Source organism: Schistocerca cancellata, chromosome 1, assembly GCF_023864275.1.
Source record: "Schistocerca cancellata isolate TAMUIC-IGC-003103 chromosome 1, iqSchCanc2.1, whole genome shotgun sequence".
Lineage (NCBI taxonomy): Eukaryota > Metazoa > Arthropoda > Insecta > Orthoptera > Acrididae > Schistocerca > Schistocerca cancellata.
In genome coordinates, this window is record NC_064626.1 from 689,392,662 (window position 1) to 689,413,638 (window position 20,977).

General features: G+C 38.7%; 1 protein-coding gene across 1 annotated transcript in view; it reads right to left on the minus strand.

Moving 5' to 3' along the window:
* LOC126184376 (serrate RNA effector molecule homolog) overlaps window positions 1-20,977 on the minus strand; it is a 200,230-nt gene that overhangs the window by 34,816 nt on the left and 144,437 nt on the right. The window contains exons 13-17 of the mRNA XM_049926764.1: window positions 16,932-17,162; window positions 6,436-6,462; window positions 2,940-3,107; window positions 1,395-1,532; window positions 1,183-1,307 (exon numbers count right to left, since the gene is read on the minus strand). Of these exons, the coding sequence (XP_049782721.1) occupies window positions 1,183-1,307; window positions 1,395-1,532; window positions 2,940-3,107; window positions 6,436-6,462; window positions 16,932-17,162 (689 nt within the window). The remainder of the gene's footprint in view (window positions 1-1,182; window positions 1,308-1,394; window positions 1,533-2,939; window positions 3,108-6,435; window positions 6,463-16,931; window positions 17,163-20,977) is intronic.

A 20,977-nucleotide genomic window follows, 5' to 3' on the forward strand; every position in this document is an offset into this window, starting at 1 on the left:
TGATGTACCACGCTTCATTGCGGGTCATCCGCCCTGATGCCACCTACTCCGACCAAGGGCCCTCCCCACGGGCGCCACCCAGCCACAGCAAAGGCCACCTGGCAGGATGGCCATTGCCAGGAGTCCCGATGCCCCAGGGAGATGGGCACCTACTCCTTGGCATACGTGGGGAGTTAACGGCGCAGGCATCAGTAGAGCGATCCCTGTGTTGTCAGGGGGCTACAACCAAGAGGGTACATGGCGGCCCCACCACAACGGACTGGCTACCGTGCTGGATGTTAGGTGACATGTGGTCCATGGGCGTCGTCAGTGCAGAAAATGGCCCTGCACAGTGCTTGGCAGAAAGTGCATGCAGGAGCGTATCCACGCCCAAGCGATGGAGAGTGGGCAGGACTGCAATGCAACGACGAATAAGATGGCGAAAGTTCTCAACACAACATGGACACAATGCACCAAGTAAGGCGCCCTTCCCCAATCGGCTCGCTCTTTGGAAAAATTTTGAGATATGGAGGTCAAACCTGACAGGGGACCATCACATAAGGCCGAAACGTTTGAGACTCCTTTTAGTCGCCTCTTACGACAGGCAGGAATACCACGGGCCTATTCTAACCCCCGAACCCGCAGAGGGAGAGATAGATGGGAAACACGCAAATTGTTCATAGAAGGGCAGCTCAATTTGTATTATCGCAAAATAGGGGGCGAGTGCCACAGGTATGATACAGGAATTGGGGCAATCATTAAAACAAAAGACATTTTTGTTGTGGCAGGATCTCCATGTAGAACTTGAATCACCAATTTTCTCCTTAAAATGTTTAAATATTTTGTTGGGCCCACCTACATAGGGAAAAGTTGCCATTATCATAAAATAAGAGAAAGCAGAATTCACATGGAAAGAGTTAAGTGATCTTTTTTCTCCACATGCTGTTTGAGAGTGGAATGTTGGAGAGGTTGTCTTGAAGTTGGTTTGATGAACTGTCTGCCAGGTATTTAACTGTGAACTGCAGAGTACTCATGTAGCTATAGATGGGAAAAGAAGGTAATGCAAAATATACTACAAATGAATTTTTCCCAAAACAAGAAAAAGATCACTTCTTTCTTCTCATCATAACATCTAAATTCAACAATGATGGACTGCTTACAAAAAGTCAATGACAATGACAAAATCAAAATGAGAAAGGATACATGTCAGGATCTTTATGCCCAAGTTTGTTATATTCTTCATCCGAAATCAGCGTGATTGGCTGGAGGAATGATGCAATTTTCTGTTCAAATGTACGGCAATAATCACTCAGCTCCTGTGGTGTAACCTGGAAAGTAAATCAATGTACTTGGTTTACTGAGATAAAACTGTAAGCCACCATTCAATGGCAAGTTTGTACCAATGTGATACATACCTTGGAAGATGGAGGAATGCCACGGGCATGCATAATACCACATCTGTTCGGCATTTCATCTTCATTTGGATATTCACAGTGATTGTAGTAGTCAACAGAGTGAACAATACGCAGATACAAAAGTAGTTTGTCGAGCACCTGTAACAATGATGACACATAAATAAAACTGCCTTTGTGCCAGTGTGTGGTACAAACAAACAAACGAATTCTGTCAACCAAACAGAGAGAGGGGGAGAGGGAATAGAGGGGAGGAGAGACCGGGGACAGAGGGAGAGAGGGAGAGAGGGAGAAAAGAGGGAGAGAGGGAGAAAAGAGGGAGAGAGGGAGAAAAGAGGGAGAGAGGGAGAAAAGAGGGGGGAGAGAGGGAGAAAAGAGGGGGGAGAGAGGGAGAGACAGGTGGTGGTGGGGAGACGTGGTGTGGTGGTGGTGGTGGTGGTGGTGGTGGTGGTGGTGGGGAGATGTGGTGTGGTGGGGGTGAGACGTGGTGTGGTGGGGGTGAGACGTGGTGTGGTGGGGGTGAGACGTGGTGTGGTGGGGGTGAGACGTGGTGTGGTGGTGGTGGTGGTGAGACGTGGTGTGGTGGTGGTGGTGGTGAGACGTGGTGTGGTGGTGGTGGTGGTGGTGGGGAGACGTGGTGGTGGTGGTGATGGGGAGACGTGGTGTGGTGGTGGTGGGGAGACGTGGTGTGGTGGTGGTGGTGGTGGTGGTGGGGAGACGTGGTGTGGTGGTGGTGGTGGTGGTGGTGGTGGGGAGACGTGGTGTGGTGGTGGTGGTGGTGGTGGTGGTGGTGGGGAGACGTGGTGTGGTGGTGGTGAGATGTGGTGTGGTGGTGGTGGTTGGGAGACGTGGTGTGGTGGTTGGGAGACGTGGTGTGGTGGTTGGGAGACGTGGTGTGGTGGTTGGGAGACGTGGTGTGGTGGTTGGGAGACGTGGTGTGGTGGTTGGGAGACGTGGTGTGGTGGTTGGGAGACGTGGTGTGGTGGTTGGGAGACGTGGTGTGGTGGTTGGGAGACGTGGTGTGGTGGTTGGGAGACGTGGTGTGGTGGTTGGGAGACGTGGTGTGGTGGTTGGGAGACGTGGTGTGGTGGTTGGGAGACGTGGTGTGGTGGTTGGGAGACGTGGTGTGGTGGTTGGGAGACGTGGTGTGGTGGTTGGGAGACGTGGTGTGGTGGTTGGGAGACGTGGTGTGGTGGTGAGGAGACGTGGTGTGGTGGTGAGGAGACGTGGTGTGGTGGTGGTGGTGGTGGGGGAGACGTGGTGTGGTGGTGGTGGTGGTGGTGGGGGAGACGCGTGGTGGTGGTGGTGGTGGTGGTGGTGGTGGTGGTGGTGGTGGTGGTGAGATGTGGTGGGGAGATGTGGTGTGGTGGTGGTGGTGGTGGGGGGGGGGGGGGGGAGATGGGGGGGGAGACGTGGTGGGAGGGAGTCGATGTGGTGGGGGGAGATGAGGAGGTGGTGGGGAGATGGGTTGGTGGGTGGGGGGACAGGGTGAGTGGGAGACGGAGGGAGGGTAGGAATGGCGGGAAGAGTTCATATTTACTGTTGCACCTTTATAAGAGTTTCATCTCTCTCCACTGTCGCTGTTTCTTCTGTTTGTTGAGACTCTTCTTGTTCAGAACTGTGCCCCAAGAGTTCCTCTTCCTCTGCTGAAGCTTCTTCAATTAAGTAATCAGTGATGTTTTTCAATATGGGATTCTTGGATACAAGTCCAAAAGTCTACAAACAGAGAGAAAACTCATATTACACATGTTTCCAGCCGCCAATACATGCCTTAGTATAAAAAGTTTTTAATTTATTGACTGCATCATAACAATATGCCTTGTACAAATGGAAAGAGCAAAATAAATGCTGCAGAACTCTTGATAATGCATATAAAGTGCCCCAAGAGAAAGCCCAACACATGCTATGCCATAAACATCAACATTACAATATTTTTTAAGACCTTCAGTAAAAATTATTGGTGACAAACAACTGGCAATGGTTACATTAACAGTACATCTTGAGTTTTATAATACCCAGGTAAATAGTTGAATACAGTTTTAACAATTTGCTAAACTTTGTACTTCAGTGTCAAACAATAAGTACCCAAAATAATAGCAGCATGCATGATAACAACACATTTTGAAAACAACCACAAATATATGCAGTTATTCCTTGCAACGTAAAGAGAACAGTAGACTCAATGATTTAAGAAAAAAAGGATCTTACTGGAAGTGGAGAAGTAGCAAACTACGATTTTAAATTCCCTGACTAACACTTCATACCCAGCTACAAAAGGACAAATATCTGGGGGAGCTGTTACATTTGCCAGGTCACAATGATGATAATGTTCGGTTTGCGGGGCACTCAACTGTGCTGTCATCAGTGCCCATACACAGTCCAATTTTTTTACACAGTCCAATTTTTTTACACAGTCCAATTTTTTTACACAGTCCAATTTTTTTACACAGTCCAATTTTTTTACACAGTCCAATTTTTTTACACAGTCCAATTTTTTTACACAGTCCAAAGTCCAATTTTTTTACACAGTCCAATGAAGCCACTGTCCCGAATGATGATGATGATGATGATGATGATGATGATGATGATGATGACGACGATAACATGAACACCCAGTCCCCGAACAGAGAAAATCCAACCCAGCCGGGAATTGAACACGGAACCCTGTGATCCATAGGCAGCAATGCTAGCCATTAGACCATGAGCTGTGGACATCAAGTCACAATAACAGCAATTCTTGAAATATAAATCTCATACACATTTATAAATCAGCAACAGAGTGGGAGAACACTAACGAAGTTGGATATGATGGCAATGTTACCTTGGAAAATTTAAGCATTGTTTACAATTTACATGGTAAGATGTGCCTAGAAGTTTAGCGACTGCAAACTATAGACCTGAAAATTGTCAAAATAAAATGGAGCTAAATGCAGCACTACACATAGAGGTTCCAAACTGCTATAGGTAAAATCAACTTTGTCTACAGTTACACCAAGCCATGCATCATCAGTAGCACACCTATACGAGGGGGGACCCAAAAAAACCAGAATTTCTTTCTAGAAAGCATATACTTTATTGTTTTCAAATACAACCTTAATCTCCTTCGAAGTACTCTCCATTAGCATTAATACACTTGTCCAAACATTCATTCCAGTGTTTAAAGCACCTTTTAAATTCGTCCTCTTTGATACCTGCTAGCACTTTCATGACATTCCGTTTTATGTCTTCCACATCCGCAAAACGCTTCCCTCTCCAGCCTCTTTTCATCCTCGGGAATAGGAAGAAGTCCGAGGGTGCTGAATCTGGTGAATAGGGCATGTGGGTCAAAGTAGTCATCTTCGTTGAGGCCAAAAACTGGCGAATGCTGAGAGCCGTGTGCGCAGGAGCATTGTCTTGATGCAGGAACCACACGCCAGAATCCCACAAAGCCGGACGTTTTCGCGACAAACTTCTGCGAAGCCATTTCATAACCTCCAAATAGAATTGTTGGTTTACTGTCTGGTTTTCAGGGACAAATTCAGAGTGTACAATCCCTCTGATGTAAAAAAAAAAAGATCAACATCGTTTTCACATTCAATTTCACTTGTAGAGCTTTTTTTGATCGAGGTGAGCCAGGTGACTTCCATTGTGATGACTGTTGTTTACTTTCTGGATCATACTTATAGCACCATGACTTATCACCTGTAATGATTTTGTTGAAAAAATGTGGATCATCTTTGAACCTATCCTTCATTTCAAGACAGGCTTGTACGCGACGATCCCTTAGATCTCCGGTAAGAAGCTTTGGCATGAATTTTGCTGCCACTCTTCGCATCACCAAATCGATGGTCAAGATTCGCTGAAGTGAGCTCCAGGACAACCCAGACAAGTTCTCGAGTTGGTTGATTGCCCTGCGTCGATCTTCACTGATGAGATCGCGGATTTTGTCGATGTTGTCTTCGCTTCAAGCAGTTGAAGGTCGGCTGGAACGGGGCTGATCTTCAACCACCATTTCTCCCTTTTTAAACCAAGAAAACCATTCTTACTCTTGTGTTTTACTAAGAGCATGGTCTTTGTAGGCTCTCTGAATCATCGCAACAATTTCTGCTGCGTTCTTGCCAAGCAAGAAACAAAACTTCACTGCCGCACGCTGCTTGTAAGAACTAGCCATTTCCTCGTGTCACGTCTGCACTGTAAGCACACTCAAAGAACTGCCAAAGAAACCACACTTCTCACTGTTGGGTGACGCCACGTGGCAGAATGACTCAGCAGAGCTCCTACTACAACCCTCTGGTGGCGCAAGTTGCTGCTCCAAGTACACGATGTGCAGTATTACAATTCCGGTTACTTTAGGGTTCTCCGTTGTACATGTAAAATGATAATGATTTTTACTGTGACTCATGTAGTGGTTGTTTGGTGCTGTGTGAAATATATCCAGATCATCATCATATTAAGTCTGAATTACGTCAGAAAATGTTGTGGACTGCCTGTGATTATTTTCTGTTACAGGCACTAATATTGAAATTCAACCTGATAGAAGATCCTGATAGAAGATATTAGAACACCATGGCCATATCACATGGGAAAAAAGCCATTACCATTCTCTTCAAACGAACAATACCTGCTCATTAGTTACAACATACCCATTCTCATTTTCATCTCCAGTCATATTACTCATTTCATACAGCTCATGTTATAAACAGGTAGTTTCCCCCGCACATTCAGCTTCTTTAGAAGGTTTGTTTACAGTTCTCTTCAACTAAACTTGGACTTAAATGTCGAGTAACTATCAATGATAAGCTAATGGACCACAAAATCTGCGATTTCAACAGCAATACTGACTGTTTCAATTTTTTTTTTTCATTTTTATTTTTAATTTTTATTTTTTTTAATTCACCCCCACCCCTCCACACCAAGACATTAGTTACAACTGCCCCATGCATTAGAGAATTACACTGGAAATATGTACATAAACATTACTGATTACATACATTATAACTGAATCTATACAATAGCATATAATATTCAAAACATTGCTTCTGTTGTTTCAAAATATGCTACTTACATCTTTCTTATGGTCCAATAGTGCAGACTGAAAATATTTACAACAATAAATTTATGAAACCGTAAATACAAAGAAGCTACAAAACAAGTGATAATAACAAACCTGAAATCAAGATTCAAACCATTTATCTCTATTATACATCATAATTTACCTCTGGTAGTCTAGCAGAACAAAGTTCTACTCCTTTCAAAAAACAGGCATAGAAAGTAAAAGTTACATGACACGTGGAATGAAGTAATAATGTTTTTCATTCACTGATAGTCTATCACATGTTCAAGTATTTCTTCCCTAAGGAATCAAACACTACTCAAACCTATGTAATGTAAGTAAATTAAGTTTGTGTGCGGGTTTGTGCGTGCGTGTGTGTGTGGTGGGGGGGGTGGTGGGAGTGGGGGGGGGGGGTGCGCATGTTTCCCATTACCTGATGGTGACTTTGTCATCTCCAGCTAATACTGCAGCTCACATAGTGCCAGGCATAATAGCTGCTACTTACACAGCATCTGCTTCTGGCGCTAAACAACAAAATGATGAGATGATAGATGCAGGACATAATTGTTGCCCACCAGTATCAGATTCCTCAATAAGCAGTGTACTGCTGGCAGAGTAGCTCCCTAAGGATAACCTCACGCCTTCAAAAGAATTTGATGCCTTTTTGGAAGCAACTAGAAATCAGGAAATAAATTTCTGACTGCAAAACAGTACACCTCAACCATTTTGTAGCTCTCGAACAATTAACTGATAAACAAATCCTAAAAACCAAAGTGATCACTGAACGTTGTTGCATAAAGCAATTGTTAACCGTGATTAAAACAGAAGCAGTGGTGTCGGTACATCCCAAGTATCACTAATGGCAAAGCCAATACTACACAAGTGACTTGTGTCTCTTTGAAATCAAAATCAGGTACCATACAAATAAAACTATGGCACTCCAGGAGCAGCAACAATTAACCTAATGCAAGTTTATTATGCAACAGCAGATTGACAATGTTTTTCATCAAGAACAGCTATATTGTTATCAATACAACTTAATTGGAAACACTAGACGCACTAAGACATTTAGCACAGTTAACATAAGGAAACTTGAGCCAAGATGTTTATATAATTACATATTATTTTCCTTTGCTCCTATGCATATGGAAAGTGTAAATGTTCATGAATTATGTTGCCAATGTTGATATATTTCAATTCATCATTACATTTTTTTACACATTTTACTATAATTACACATTTTTATATATTTGTCAGCTTCAAGCTACAAGAAATTAGATAACTTTTTTTTTTTTAACTCTCACTAGGCTGCTAACTAGAAAAATATCAGAATCATGTTTACTACAAGTTGTATTGTGTTTAGCATTGTCGCGGCCATTACTGTATCTGTACTGTAAAGGGTTTCATGTGATGTTGAGACTGGGTAGCTGGGCAAAACAAAAGACTAGCAAGTACAAAGTTTTTCTGAATATTAGCAATTTTTACCAATTCAGAACTAAAAGGTGTGTGCACCAAGAAAAGTTTGCTAATAGCGTTTCTTATGAGGTCATGGCTGTATTCATGAATACCACTGTTGCATCAAAATTATCATCTACATTAAGATCTTGGATTACAATGGACAATGTTTTCACCACTGACAGAGAGATTGTTCTATGTCAAGCATGCAACAAGGAGATTGACTGCTCTATAACATCCCAACACACTGCAATGAGCTCAACAAAGAGCAAAGTGAGCAGTTGTCTTAGAAGCAAATGTTTATTAACACACATGTAAAAAACTCCAATCCATATAAATGAATTTTTTCCTGATATGTGCTCCATTATGGTTGCTGCAAACATTAATTGGTACAAACTTTGAGTGACTGAATATCACGCATTTATAAAAAAGTTCTGCAGGCAACAGATTCTGATGAAAAGCTTTTTGTTACCAGGAATGCTCTGGAAAATGTGTGGGCTCTATGGTTAACAACAACCAAATATGGATAGCCACTGACAAAAAACAGATGTGTGTGGAAGTTTCACTGCCGACCTTATTGGTGGCACTCTCAAAGCAATTCTAGCAATGTAGCTGGACCACACAAATCATTCAACAGTAACCGATTTTGTGCATGACAATCTTGAAGTGCTGTGTCCTGAGGAACATTCAAGAAAACAAAGTTCTTGTTATGTATTCAGATGCTTCAATCTACAGGCTGATGGTGGGAATTGCCCTTTGCGTATTACGTCCATGTTTAATCTACTTCACCTGTTTGGCACACGAACTGGAACGTATTGCTGAAGAAGTCCATGGTAGCCACCCAGAAGTAAATAAAATACATCAAAAGAGTGTTTCTGAAAGCTCCACATCATTTGTCACTCTACAGAGAACTGCCGCTGAACGCAGCATTGTCCCCAAACATCTCCTAATGAGGTGGGCTACATGAATTGAAGCTGTTGGTTTTTATAAAGAACACTTACAAACTGATTCATTTCCGAGATAATCTGCACTTCCTGTACAAGGCATAAAATACTTTACCTGAACCTAAAATTGAAAATGCTTTGGCGTACATCCCAAGTCAAAGAATTGGAATTCCACTGACCTGCCTTTGCATAAATCACTGACCTGCCTTTGCATAAATCATTGGAGATAGCTGAAAATGTGACATGCAAGCCAACTAACGGAAAAGACCAGAAGCTGGCAGAAAAAGTTCTAGCACAAACAAATACTGAAATGCTTCTCACAGAATTTGAAGATGCTTTAGATACTGCTTACAATAAAGCATTCAAGGCACTCCACCTGAAGTACAGAATTGGAAGAAAATCTGTCTCCTGGTAGACATCTGAGTTAACAGCAAAGTGGAGGGAAAAAAGGATCAGTGAACAGCTGAAGGAGCTACAGATCTTCTATGCAACAGTCAGTACAAATTTTCTCTGTGGCTAAGGACAGTAAATGCACTGCTGGCTGTCAGAGGAACATATAAAAGGGACAGTAATAGCAGAAGTAGCGGAACTCAAATATTTCAGCAGATCATCATCAACGTGTTTCTTCCAACTCAATTTCTCATCAATGCACACATCCAGAAATTTTGAATATTCTAATTTAGCAACAGACTTCCATTCAAATCCTATATTTATCAATGGTATTATGCCATTTCCTCTCCAGAACTGTATATACTGTGTTTTCTCAAACTTTAGCGAGAGTCGATTTGGATAGAACCGCTTAATCATTTTCTGGATGACATTATTAACAATTTCCTCAGATAATTCTTGTTTGTTGGGTGTGACTACTATACTTGTATGATCAGCATAAAGAACTTACTTTGCATTTTTATGAATACTGAGTAACAAGTCATTAACATACATTAGCTTAGTGCCCATTGTTTGCTTGCATAGACTGTATGGCCTGAAGAGATTCCACCCCCCCACCCCCCCCCCCCCCCTTATTTAATCGAATCTTTATGTTGTTCACGAACAGCAACATCATCTAAGCTTTTCATGCCAATTAAGGCCATATAAGCATCGTCTTTTCCGAATTTACTTCTAATCAAAAAGTGATTCCAGTAGCTGGAGTCCAAAGCTTTTGTTAATCTTGCCTTTCACACTCTTGTGGAGATAGTTCCATAGCAACTTTCATCCCCTAACAAATATTTCTTTATAGCTAACTGAGAAGTGAAATACCAATTTTCATAAATTTAGCTTCAATTTTTTTTTATTTCTAACCAAAAAGTCAAATACTAATTGTCATAGATAGCCTTAAAAATTCTTTAGTAGTTCTTTAGTTATTTGTTTTCAAAAAACTTTCACCCATTATTTTTTCCCATTAGTGGTTGAATTTCCAAAAATGTTGAAATAAGCATTTTTTTTTATTTTTTTTTTTTAAATTTTCCGACTGAGAAATGAAATACCAATTCTCGTAGTTCTAGCTTCAAAATTCCCTTAACAGCGACATACTTTCAAAACGCCTTTCATCCCCTATTTCACCCCCTTACAAGTGGAATTTTGGTCAATCCCTTCTTCAACAATGCCTACAGTATATGATGCACATCCTCTTCACACTATCCTTAGCAGTTTGGGGTGGGCAATGATGACTCACTGAATCAGTCTGACCCCATTTCACCCCCTTAGGGGCTGAATTTCCAAAAACAGTGAAACACCTATTTCTTAATCTCTAATCGATAAGCCAAACACCAATTTTCAAAAGTTTAGCATTAAAAATAATTTCGCAATGAAGTATTTTCATGAAATGTTTCATGCCCTTAGGGACTGAACTTCCAAAAACTGTTAGACATGTATATTTTATTTCTAACAGAAAAGTGAAATACAAATTTTCAAAGATTTAACTTCAAAAATTCTTTCACAATGAAATGTTTCCATAAAAACTTTCATCCCTGTTTCACCCCAAAGGGGTTGAATTAAAAAACTAGTTTTTTTTCCTGAGATGCCAAATTTAAAATTTCATAGATTTAGCTTAAAAAATGCTTTCACAATAAAATATTTCCACAAAAAAATCTCATTCCCATATTTCACCACCTTAGGCGTTCAATTTCCAGACACAATGAAACAAATTTATAACCGAGAAGTTGGCCATAAATGTAACTTTAAAAAATACTTTAGTAGTTCTTAATAAATGACTTAAAAAAAACTTTCACCTCCTATTCCACATCCATGGCATTAAAATAAATTCCAAAAGTGCTTAAACATGTATTTATTTAGTTCTGACTGGGAAACCAAATACCAATCTTTAAAGGTCTATCTTCAAAACTGCCTTAATAGTGACGCTAAAAAAAAAAAAAAAATCATCCTCTATTTCACCCCCTCACCAATGGAATTTCGAAAAATCCCTTCTTAAACGACACCTACAGTACAAGATCCACACCTCCTTCAAATTTCAAGTTTGTATCCTCATTCGAGACATTGCCTTTTTATACAATGAGATTAAAAACAATAAGGGACCCAAGACTGAACCCTGTGGAACACAGTTCTTGATACCTCCCTAGTTAGAGGCTCTGCTGATTTTTGCAGACAACATGTACTGTTAATTTCGACCTCCTGCATTCTTCCAGTTAAATATGAATTAAACCATCTGTGCTCGGTGCCACTAATACAACAAGCTTAGTCCCAAGTCTTTGGGAGACCACAAAAAATCCAAAAGGGCGATGTTCGGTTATTCTGAGCACTTAATATTTGACCAGTGAAAGCAAATATAGCATTTCCTGTTGATAAGTTTTTCTGAGAGCCAAACTGACATTTTATTAGCATTTTCATTATTGCTGAGGAACACTGCAACACAGAAATGGAAAAATATCACACACCTTGGGCCCAAAACAACAAAATCTGATTTCATGACCAGAAGTCTAAAGTAATGTTAATAATGAGGATAGATCAGAAAGTCGAAACAACAGTTAGTATAGCTCTAAACAATACTGTTTTGCAACAGGCTGAATTACTGAAATACTTAGAAATCACTGATTCTAAATTTACCTTTAATGAATATATACAACACACGACTGAAATGTGCATGAAACTAAGTCATTCTTTACCCAAATTGGTGAGGCTTAAATGGGGACTTTAAAATGGAGCTACACGACAAACAGTGGCATAAGCAGCTCCCGTTTGTTTTTATGCACTAAGAAGAAAATGTAACTAAGGATTTGAAGAATCCAAAGCTTTATCAACATTAAGACTGCTAATCCTTACACAACGTCATCTGCTGTAATCCAAACTTTCATCAACATTAAGATTGCTAATCCTCACAGAACATCATCTTCTGAAGTGTTGTACATTATAACAGGTCTTACATCGATATTTTTAAACTTCAGGCAATAGCTGAAGAATATGAAATTATAAACATTGAACACTTGGTCCATTCTATAGATACTCCCTTAGACTGCAAACAGTGGTCCTTGCCACAAGTAAAGGAGCAGAAGAAGATTACAACCTCAAGGAATACCCAGTAGCAGTTTACATTGATGGAATTTATTTGGACTATGGAACAGATTCATGAGTGGCAATAATGATTAATAGCACACTTTCCTATCAGTTAAAATTCAGACTACAGAAAGGGGGCATTATTAGGCAAGAAGAATGATTAGCAATTTTGTGACTTTTAGAGTAACTAGATAACATATAAGAAATTAAAGTTAAAATGACTGTTGTAATACACCTGGAGAGTAGAACTATGCTGAATTTGTTAAATTCCAAGAATTATGCATATTAAACAGAAGAGACCAGAAACAAAATTAGGGAACTGCATTAGAGCAGTGGTTCCCAACCTTTCTGAGACAATTACCCCTACATGCAATCAACATTAGGCATTATCTCACCCCCCCCCCCTCCCCCTGCCGCCACCTGCCCCTTCACCATCAACATTAGTGCCTAACTGAACTTTAGAATGAAAAATAAATTACTTTCAACAGTTTAATTTTAAAAAATAATGAAAGATAAATCATATTTAGTTTCTGTATATGTTTTACTAAACCAGTAACTAATGAGTCAATGAGATAACTGGTATTGCTTATTTCTAATAACTTTTTGAAGCAATTTCCAGTGCATCGCAAGTCCTACCTACAACTCCTCCTCTAAAAAGAATGTTAATGGTTCGCACTGAGGGTAGACACTGACAAAAAATGCTTCCTCTACACCACTTCTCTCCAGCAGCACTTGTTTCTCCACCATCCAGCAACTTCATTTAGAATCAAGAAAATTAAAATCAGTTTAATACAACTAGAGTTACTGTTTGTAAATCGCTTAATTGTTGAACTCTTTACTTCTTCACTGGCGGAAAATGGAAGACTTCAGGCTATCTATGCTTTGTATGCTATAACTGCCATTACATAATAATAAAGTGTCGGGTCTATAGCAGTGTAGCAGTTACTGTTGTGTTGTGTGGTCAATTAGTTTGTTTATTGTTGCAAAGTGAATAAGAAAGCATATATGTAGCTTGTGTGCTCGTAGGTTTTCCCAGCTTGAGCATCTCTGGGGCGTGCAACCGGATTGGTTAATTGTCGTTAGAATAAATTTTCAATGAGTAACCTGATGATGGTATGTTACGCCGTCAAAAATTTGTTCAACAATAATCAATCAATCCAGATGCATGCCCAAGGGACTTTCAAACAATATCTGGTCTATTGCAGAAGCTTCCTACAACTCTGAGAAGGTGTCTTCATGAGACATTTCAGCACATGTGATGTGTCTCACTTTTCCTGCCATGGATGCATATGTATGGTGGGTGGACTATTTGAGGAAGCTGTTGTTAATACATTCATTTATTTTAATCTCCACCATTTTGTGTCAAGCGTTAATGCTAGTGTTTGAACAAAAATGTTACTGTTGATAACTAAGGTAATCAATATTACAGTCTCGTGACATAGTGGTAACAATAACGAACTTTTAAAAAAATTTATGTTTCATGACCAAAACAGTTTAATCTTTCTGTTTTTAGCCCTCCGAAAATTACATTTTACACCTGAAAGGAGTTATTACCCCCATGTTGGGAACCATTGGATTAGAGGAAATGGCATATTAACTCTGAATAGATGAAAGCCCATATAGCAACTCTTTGGAATGAACTGGCTGAACAAGCAGCTCAAGAACATGCAACAGAAAGCTACAAGGGAATTTCTCCATCCGTGAACAAAATAAAATTAAGCAGCACATCAAAAGAAAACTGGGAAAGGGAATGGGCTGACTACATCATATTTCCATGAAGTTGCCACAGTCATCTTACAATAATGCAAGCTACAGCCCAGAAAATTAATGTCTTACTTTCATCAGTTCAAGCTAGCCCCCCCATTGTTGCTTGCGTATGTACTGAATGTGATCTAACTGTAGATTACCACTCACATGTGTGGCGTGAACTTAATATGAGAGTGACGCACTAAGGAAGTGTATTACAGAAAAGGGAGGCAACTGACCCATCGATAAACCAATTAAGAAGTGAAAAAAATTTCACAAATTTTGTAATGTAATAAACCTCTCCCAGCACAAGAATAATTCTGTCAATTGAAGATTTTTTAAAAAAATTCCATCTGAAAACTTTATAATGACAATATCATATGTACCTGTATTACTGTGAAACACCGCCTTAAATGAATATAGATTACACAGAAGTTAACTATTGTGCACACAATTAACTGCATATTTTCTATTTATACTATTATAATTAACTACAGTTAGACATGTTTGGTTGGTTGGTTGGATGATTTGGAGAGGGAACCAGACAGCAAGGTCTCGGTCCCATTGGATGAGGGAGGGATGGGGAAGGAAAATCAGTGGTTCCCTTTGAAAGGAAACATTCTGGCATTCACCTGAAGCGATTTGGGGAAATCACAGAAAACCTAAATCAGGATGGCCAGATGTTGGTTTTGAACCATTATCCTCCCAAATGTGAGTCCAGCATGTTAACCACTGCACCACCTCACTCAGAATTTTTTCTTATTTATCTTATATAAAAATTGAACCTGAACACTGTAATGAGGTATGTTGAAAATAAACAAATAAATACCACCACCACCAGTTTCCTGTAGTAGCTCTTAAGTTTCTTCATTTCTGACAGTCCACTGCTTCATTCTTGATGCTGCTGCATGTGCTGCTATCCAGCAACTTGTCAGTGTCTGAAAGATTATCTTTAGCCTCCTCCTCACTTCCACATACTCTTCTAAGACTAATCTTATAAGCCCCTCCTCCTCTCTTAAACCCTTTACAATCACATAAGGCAGACACAGGGTGTCTCCATACATTCTTATTTAAATCACCGCTGCCCGGGCAGCAAGTGTGCCACAGAGAACTGTGTGAGTCTCTTTGTAGAAAACAATGAGGCCGCTGACCAACAGAGTATATATTAGAACAAAAAAGCGCGTTTTCAGCAATGTATTTACATAAGTGTTACAACACAAACTTTTCACAGTGTGATATTTTTTTTGAAACTTTTCATTTGGGGGGGGGGGGGGGGGGGGATATTTCCACTGGCATTACACTAGTTGTTTACAAATGAATCACTGTCATCAAAATCACTGTCACTCCCATTTTCACTTAAACATTCTTCTAAGATCTGTACAATCTCTTCCTCAGAAAGGATTGTGCATCAAGAAGTGCTTCCTGAATGGTGCATCTGAGAGTTATAAAAAATCATGTCGAATGAGGCCTGACATCAGAATGGAGAAACAAATTCTCAATGTCAAGTGCAGGTCTTCACTGAAGTGGAAAGTGCACATAAATGTCCTATCCATTTTATTTTGTTTTATTTGTTACACTCAGAAGTTCTCCCTGCTCTCTCACTCTTTTTAGTGCCATCACATTTTCAATTCTATCCAACAAACTATTTTTTTCCATCCTCTGCCATGCCCACACATCTCCAAACCTGTCCTCAAATCTTGGACCATATTACTGCAGAAAACTCTCCTTTTCTTACAACCTGCCTCTTTCGCCATTGCTATCATAATTTTAATTTCTGGTGCTGTACTTCCATCCACTGGCACAACAGATTTTTCATCAAGGAAAGTGAGATATCAAATTAAGTAGTGAGTGTGGATTATGAATAAAAATTCAATTTTAGGAGAGAGAGACTGAGACCAAGTGAAATTCATATTGGTTCTTGTGACTAAAACATTAATCTTGATGCACATTTAGTTTCAAAAAGTAAAATTATTGTCCATTAAAAATAAATTGATACTGACGTGAGTGGCTTCGAGAAAAACAAGACAACTACATTAAATGGCAAGCAACAAATAGTGCCCATACATTAAAAAATGTTGACACTTAGGCTACACACAATTAATGAAAGCCATGTATAACATGAATTTGAAGCCAGAAACAAAAGCAGACATAGTAAATTTTACGAACCTTTAGGAGCAGACATATAGTGCATTGAGGAAAAGTAAGAAAATTTAGGGCATTGAAGTTCTACATTCACTCCTGAATATTTGAGTGCTCTTAAAGAGAGCAAAGGTTCCTTTTTAAAATGGCAGAAAATGAAAATGCATCATCACTCCCTTCGACACATCATATTCTTTACTGAATCATACCAAGTCATCTTCATTCCTCTTGCACCACCCCATCAGTGCTAAGCGGATCAGTATGCTTCAGAACATGTGACCCTTCTATTGCTGAAGTTGATACCACACTTAAGTTTCACATGATCAAGCAAAATGCAAATGCTACGTAAGGTTTCCTTGTCTTTCATAAATGTGGCACCTATTATATAACCAAAAACTGGTCTCCTCCAAGCCATATAAAAAAGGGACATATCTTTTAATTGATGTGATACCATACTGACTGTGTGGTAATTTCCACATCTGTCCACTCTTGCTTTAGAACCTTTTTTTAAAAAACAAGTGGAACTTCACCTGATTTCGTAAATTTTATTTACAAGCTTGTGCAGTTTTTGCTTCACCCTGATCACAACATTCCCATAAATCTCATTCATATTTTTGCTAATTTAATCTCTCACATATGTATGGTCATTCACTAGATCACCAGCATTATAAAACATACAAATTACAAATAAATAAACAGGATGCAATTAAAACATACTGGAACATGCTGCTCATCTTTCTTCTTATCTGCTTCTGCTGATTCTGTTTTATTATTGCTATTTTCTCCATCAAGCCACAGTCCACATTTCGCATCCAAATTGTGGACTATACGAGCTGACAATTTTATGTCATTTCGGACAACCTGGCGATGTGATGTGATGCCATTTACAGTTCGAATCCTCCTGCTTAAGTCACGATTTACAATAGCTCCCAGTTCACAATCCCGCAGCCTGCAAAGAAATGGCAAAATAAGGTACAGTAACAGTAACCAAGGGTAGGCGAGGAAAAACTGAAAAATACAAAAAAGTTTTAAAGGACCACAAATAAGTTGCATTTAACATCACACTAAATTTTTGGATAACATCAAGTAAACTAATAAACTGCAACACAGAACTAGGAGGCAAAACGAACACAGTTATTATTATATCACAAAAATAGCTTCTTTGCACAAAGTAATATGTTTTCTTTCCTAAACCATAACTAAATTTGGATAGTTTAGTGACAATCGTCTGACAAGTGCTATTCTTTTGTTATAAGTCTTCAATCAGAAAAAATAGATTTCGATTTATAATGATGACTTTTTTTTCATACTAATTTTTTCGAATTACTTTGCAGAGTCTCAAAATTTCATTCTGCTGAAGACATCTGTAGCAGATGTCGAAAACTAGGTCAACTGTACCAAACAGTTATTTGCAACCAGTTGCTTGCATAATTCCTATGTTCGAAAATTATACACAGTTGCTGAGAAACAGCCATGTTTAAAATTGTAAGATTTCTAGTGGCCCAAGTATCTCAGGCTGTGTCAAAAGTACGAAGATATAAGAAGGAAATTGTAAACACAGGTATGTCTATTAATTTTAACAAGCATTGTGAAGAAAATTGACTTTTGCCAAGTTACATTAAATCCCATTTTAACATCAAACAGTGCACAAATAATCCAAAAACTTTTCAGTGCCTAGTCAAAAAATTATTTCCAACAAAATTAGTGCTTTATATAAGAAAAAGGACAGATTAAATGAAGAAGCCTATGTTCTGTATCTGGAACTCAATAAAATTTTTCGCTTACAGATTAATTTTCAAATTGATGCATTTGGGGATTTTATTAATGATGGGATGGATAACTACAACAAATGTACTGCAAAACGACATGAGGTGGAACTGGCTAATCTAAAGAGCACTTTACCTGTAAAAAGCCTACTTGTAGTTTCCAAAGTTCTGAACATAAATCTTTCAACAAAATTCTGAATAAGACTCAAATAAATTTTATACCAAAAGAAACTGCCTTGTTGGAAAAAGGGCTTAAATACAATGTAATGCCTAACCTGTCACACAAAAATGTTGTAGAAAGTATAGATCTTAAAATAGGCCTTGATAGTGTCAAAATGGATGCTTCTCGACAAATGAGGGTAGCTCGGCGATGTACGTAGTATTTTTGAGAAACATGCAGTAGCAAACTTCTGTCGATATGATTGTGATAAAAAATTGATTAAAAATATTAATGCCAAGCTAAAAGAAAACAATGCCCTTATAACGAAGTCTGACGAAGGGAATGCTGTAATCGTTGCTACTCGGAACGAATGTGTGTCTAATGCATTACAATTTTTGGAAAAGAATAATGCTTCAGAGCTAGATGAGAATCCCACCCCCATGATACAAAAAGAAATTAGTTTTGTCATTAACAGTGCTAGGAATTTGCTTAAACCATTTCATAACAAACAGCTTATTAATATGAAACCACAGGCCCCAAAATTGTGTTCCCAGCTTGAAGTACATAAAAGTCACCATCCGATACATCTGACTGTGAACAGTATGAACAGTTCATATTGTGAGTTAGCATGGTTTTTTCATGATCAAATATAAAAATCCTTTGTTTTTCAAAATAGTCAAAATCTAGTAATAAAATCAAAGATTTGCAGCGTGATCAAGATAGTAAATTGTTTTCATTAGATATTACAAACCTTTATACTAATGTACTTGTTCAAACAACCATTGACAGCATTGAAAGAAACCTACACACTTTTAAAAAAGATGTTTCTGACAAGCAGATCACTGACCCAATTATTTTTTTAAGAACAGTAGTAAAATACAATTACTTTGTTTTCTATGGCAAACTATACCATCAGCCTGATGGCCTGGCAATGTCTAACAAACTGACCGGCATCTTAGCCCTATTTTCATCACTTCACTAGAAGAGAAATTCTTCAATAATTTTTCTGCTGCTGATCTGGGCATTTTGTCTTATGCTCGGTATGTGGACAAGATTCTGATCATATACAGTGGTTCCCAGCATGGAATTCAGCAATTTTCTATAGACTCCTTGAAAAAAAATCAGCTTCACTTGTGAATTAGAAAATAACAATAATTACTTGGACCTCAGAACTGCTACTGACAATGACGGACTTACTTTTGGTATTTTTCAAAAAGCAACTAATACAGATCAAATTATGCCTGCTACTTCAGTGCATGCTCATTCCCATAAAAAAGCATTTTTCCATTCAGCCATTCATCATGCAGTTTCTGTATCTTTGTCATCTGACAAGCTCAGTAACGAGATGAATGTAATATAAACCACTGCAGTTAATAACAGTTGTTATCTCTCGATGGTTGACAAGATCTTCAAACTTAAAACTGACGCTAAAGTGATCATTTTAGGTATCAGTGCTGTTTCTGTCAGTGACAAGCACAAATATGTTTTCTGGCTTCCATTTCTAGGCTCTGTTTCTTATAAAATTCAGCGTAGTCTTATTAAAAAAATATGGATGCATAGTTACCTTTTCCACTAATAGTAATTTGCATAAAAATCTTATTCACAATCACAAGTTCACAATTCAGGAGTGTATAAAATCACTTGTGGTACGTGTCCCATTTATTATATAGGACGAACTGGAAGATCTTATGATGTCGGGACCAAAGAACATTTATTGGGAAAAACAGGCACTAATGTACATAATTCCACTTTTGCTGATTATCTGTTGATTTCTGGTCACAAACTGAAAAGCACTGAAGAAATTCCCATTTTACAATGGGAAAAGAAAGCTCACAGACTGGACATACTCGAAGAGCTAAAGGTTTTCAAGCATATTTCTAGGAACGATGGCCTCACCCATAATGAACAGTTACAATTACGTAACAAAAAATTTTTCACTGGTTGTTCCAGTACTCACAAAATTTTGTGTTTTCTTGTCATACTTAAATTTTCTATGCATTATTATATAGGGTTCTCAAAATTTCATTCTTGTGAAGTCACACTTAGTAGATGCCAAAACCTACATCAATTGTACCACACAGTTATATGTAACCAGTTGGCTGTATAATTCCTATATGTTTGACTTCTGCAAAACATGGGTAGAAATAGTAACACGAGCTTCAAATTTCGACAAGATGATTTTTTTCTTTTTTCATTTACTCCCTTGACATTAGTTAGTGGTCTAGTTTTTGGGATTCGCCAGTTCTTTCTACATTAAGCCAAGAAAGTCCAAGATCTGATTGTTATCTTATTCTTCTACAACAAGCAGTCAATCATCAATTTTACCATTCTACAATTCAGCAGAAATAATTCAAGAGCTGCTACTTTTTGACCAGAAGGCAACATATGTCTGGGTGTTCTGTCAAGATGTTGATTCCATTTTATGCACTATATTTCATGGACTGATCCAGTTGTCTTCAGATGCTGCGAGTTTTTCTGCTTAGTGTGCTTGCTGCCTTGACTCCAACCAGATGACAGCAAGTGCACATAACAACAAAACTCTCAGCACCTGAAGAAGAAGATTGGGTCAGCTGTCAAACTATAGTGCATAAAATGGGAACAATCCACAACACCACCCAGAAGCACACTATTACGAAGAGTATACAATTATCAATGCAAAATCAAAGTGATAATTCACGATTATGTCTCATAATGAACAAGAGAACAGCAATGTGGGCGAACTATTATGAATAATGTACCGAAGGAATCGGCATATGTAAGACAACATAACACCACCACTCCCCAAAATAAAACAGGGTGTATATGTGGACAATAAACAAGAAGACTCCATTGTTTTC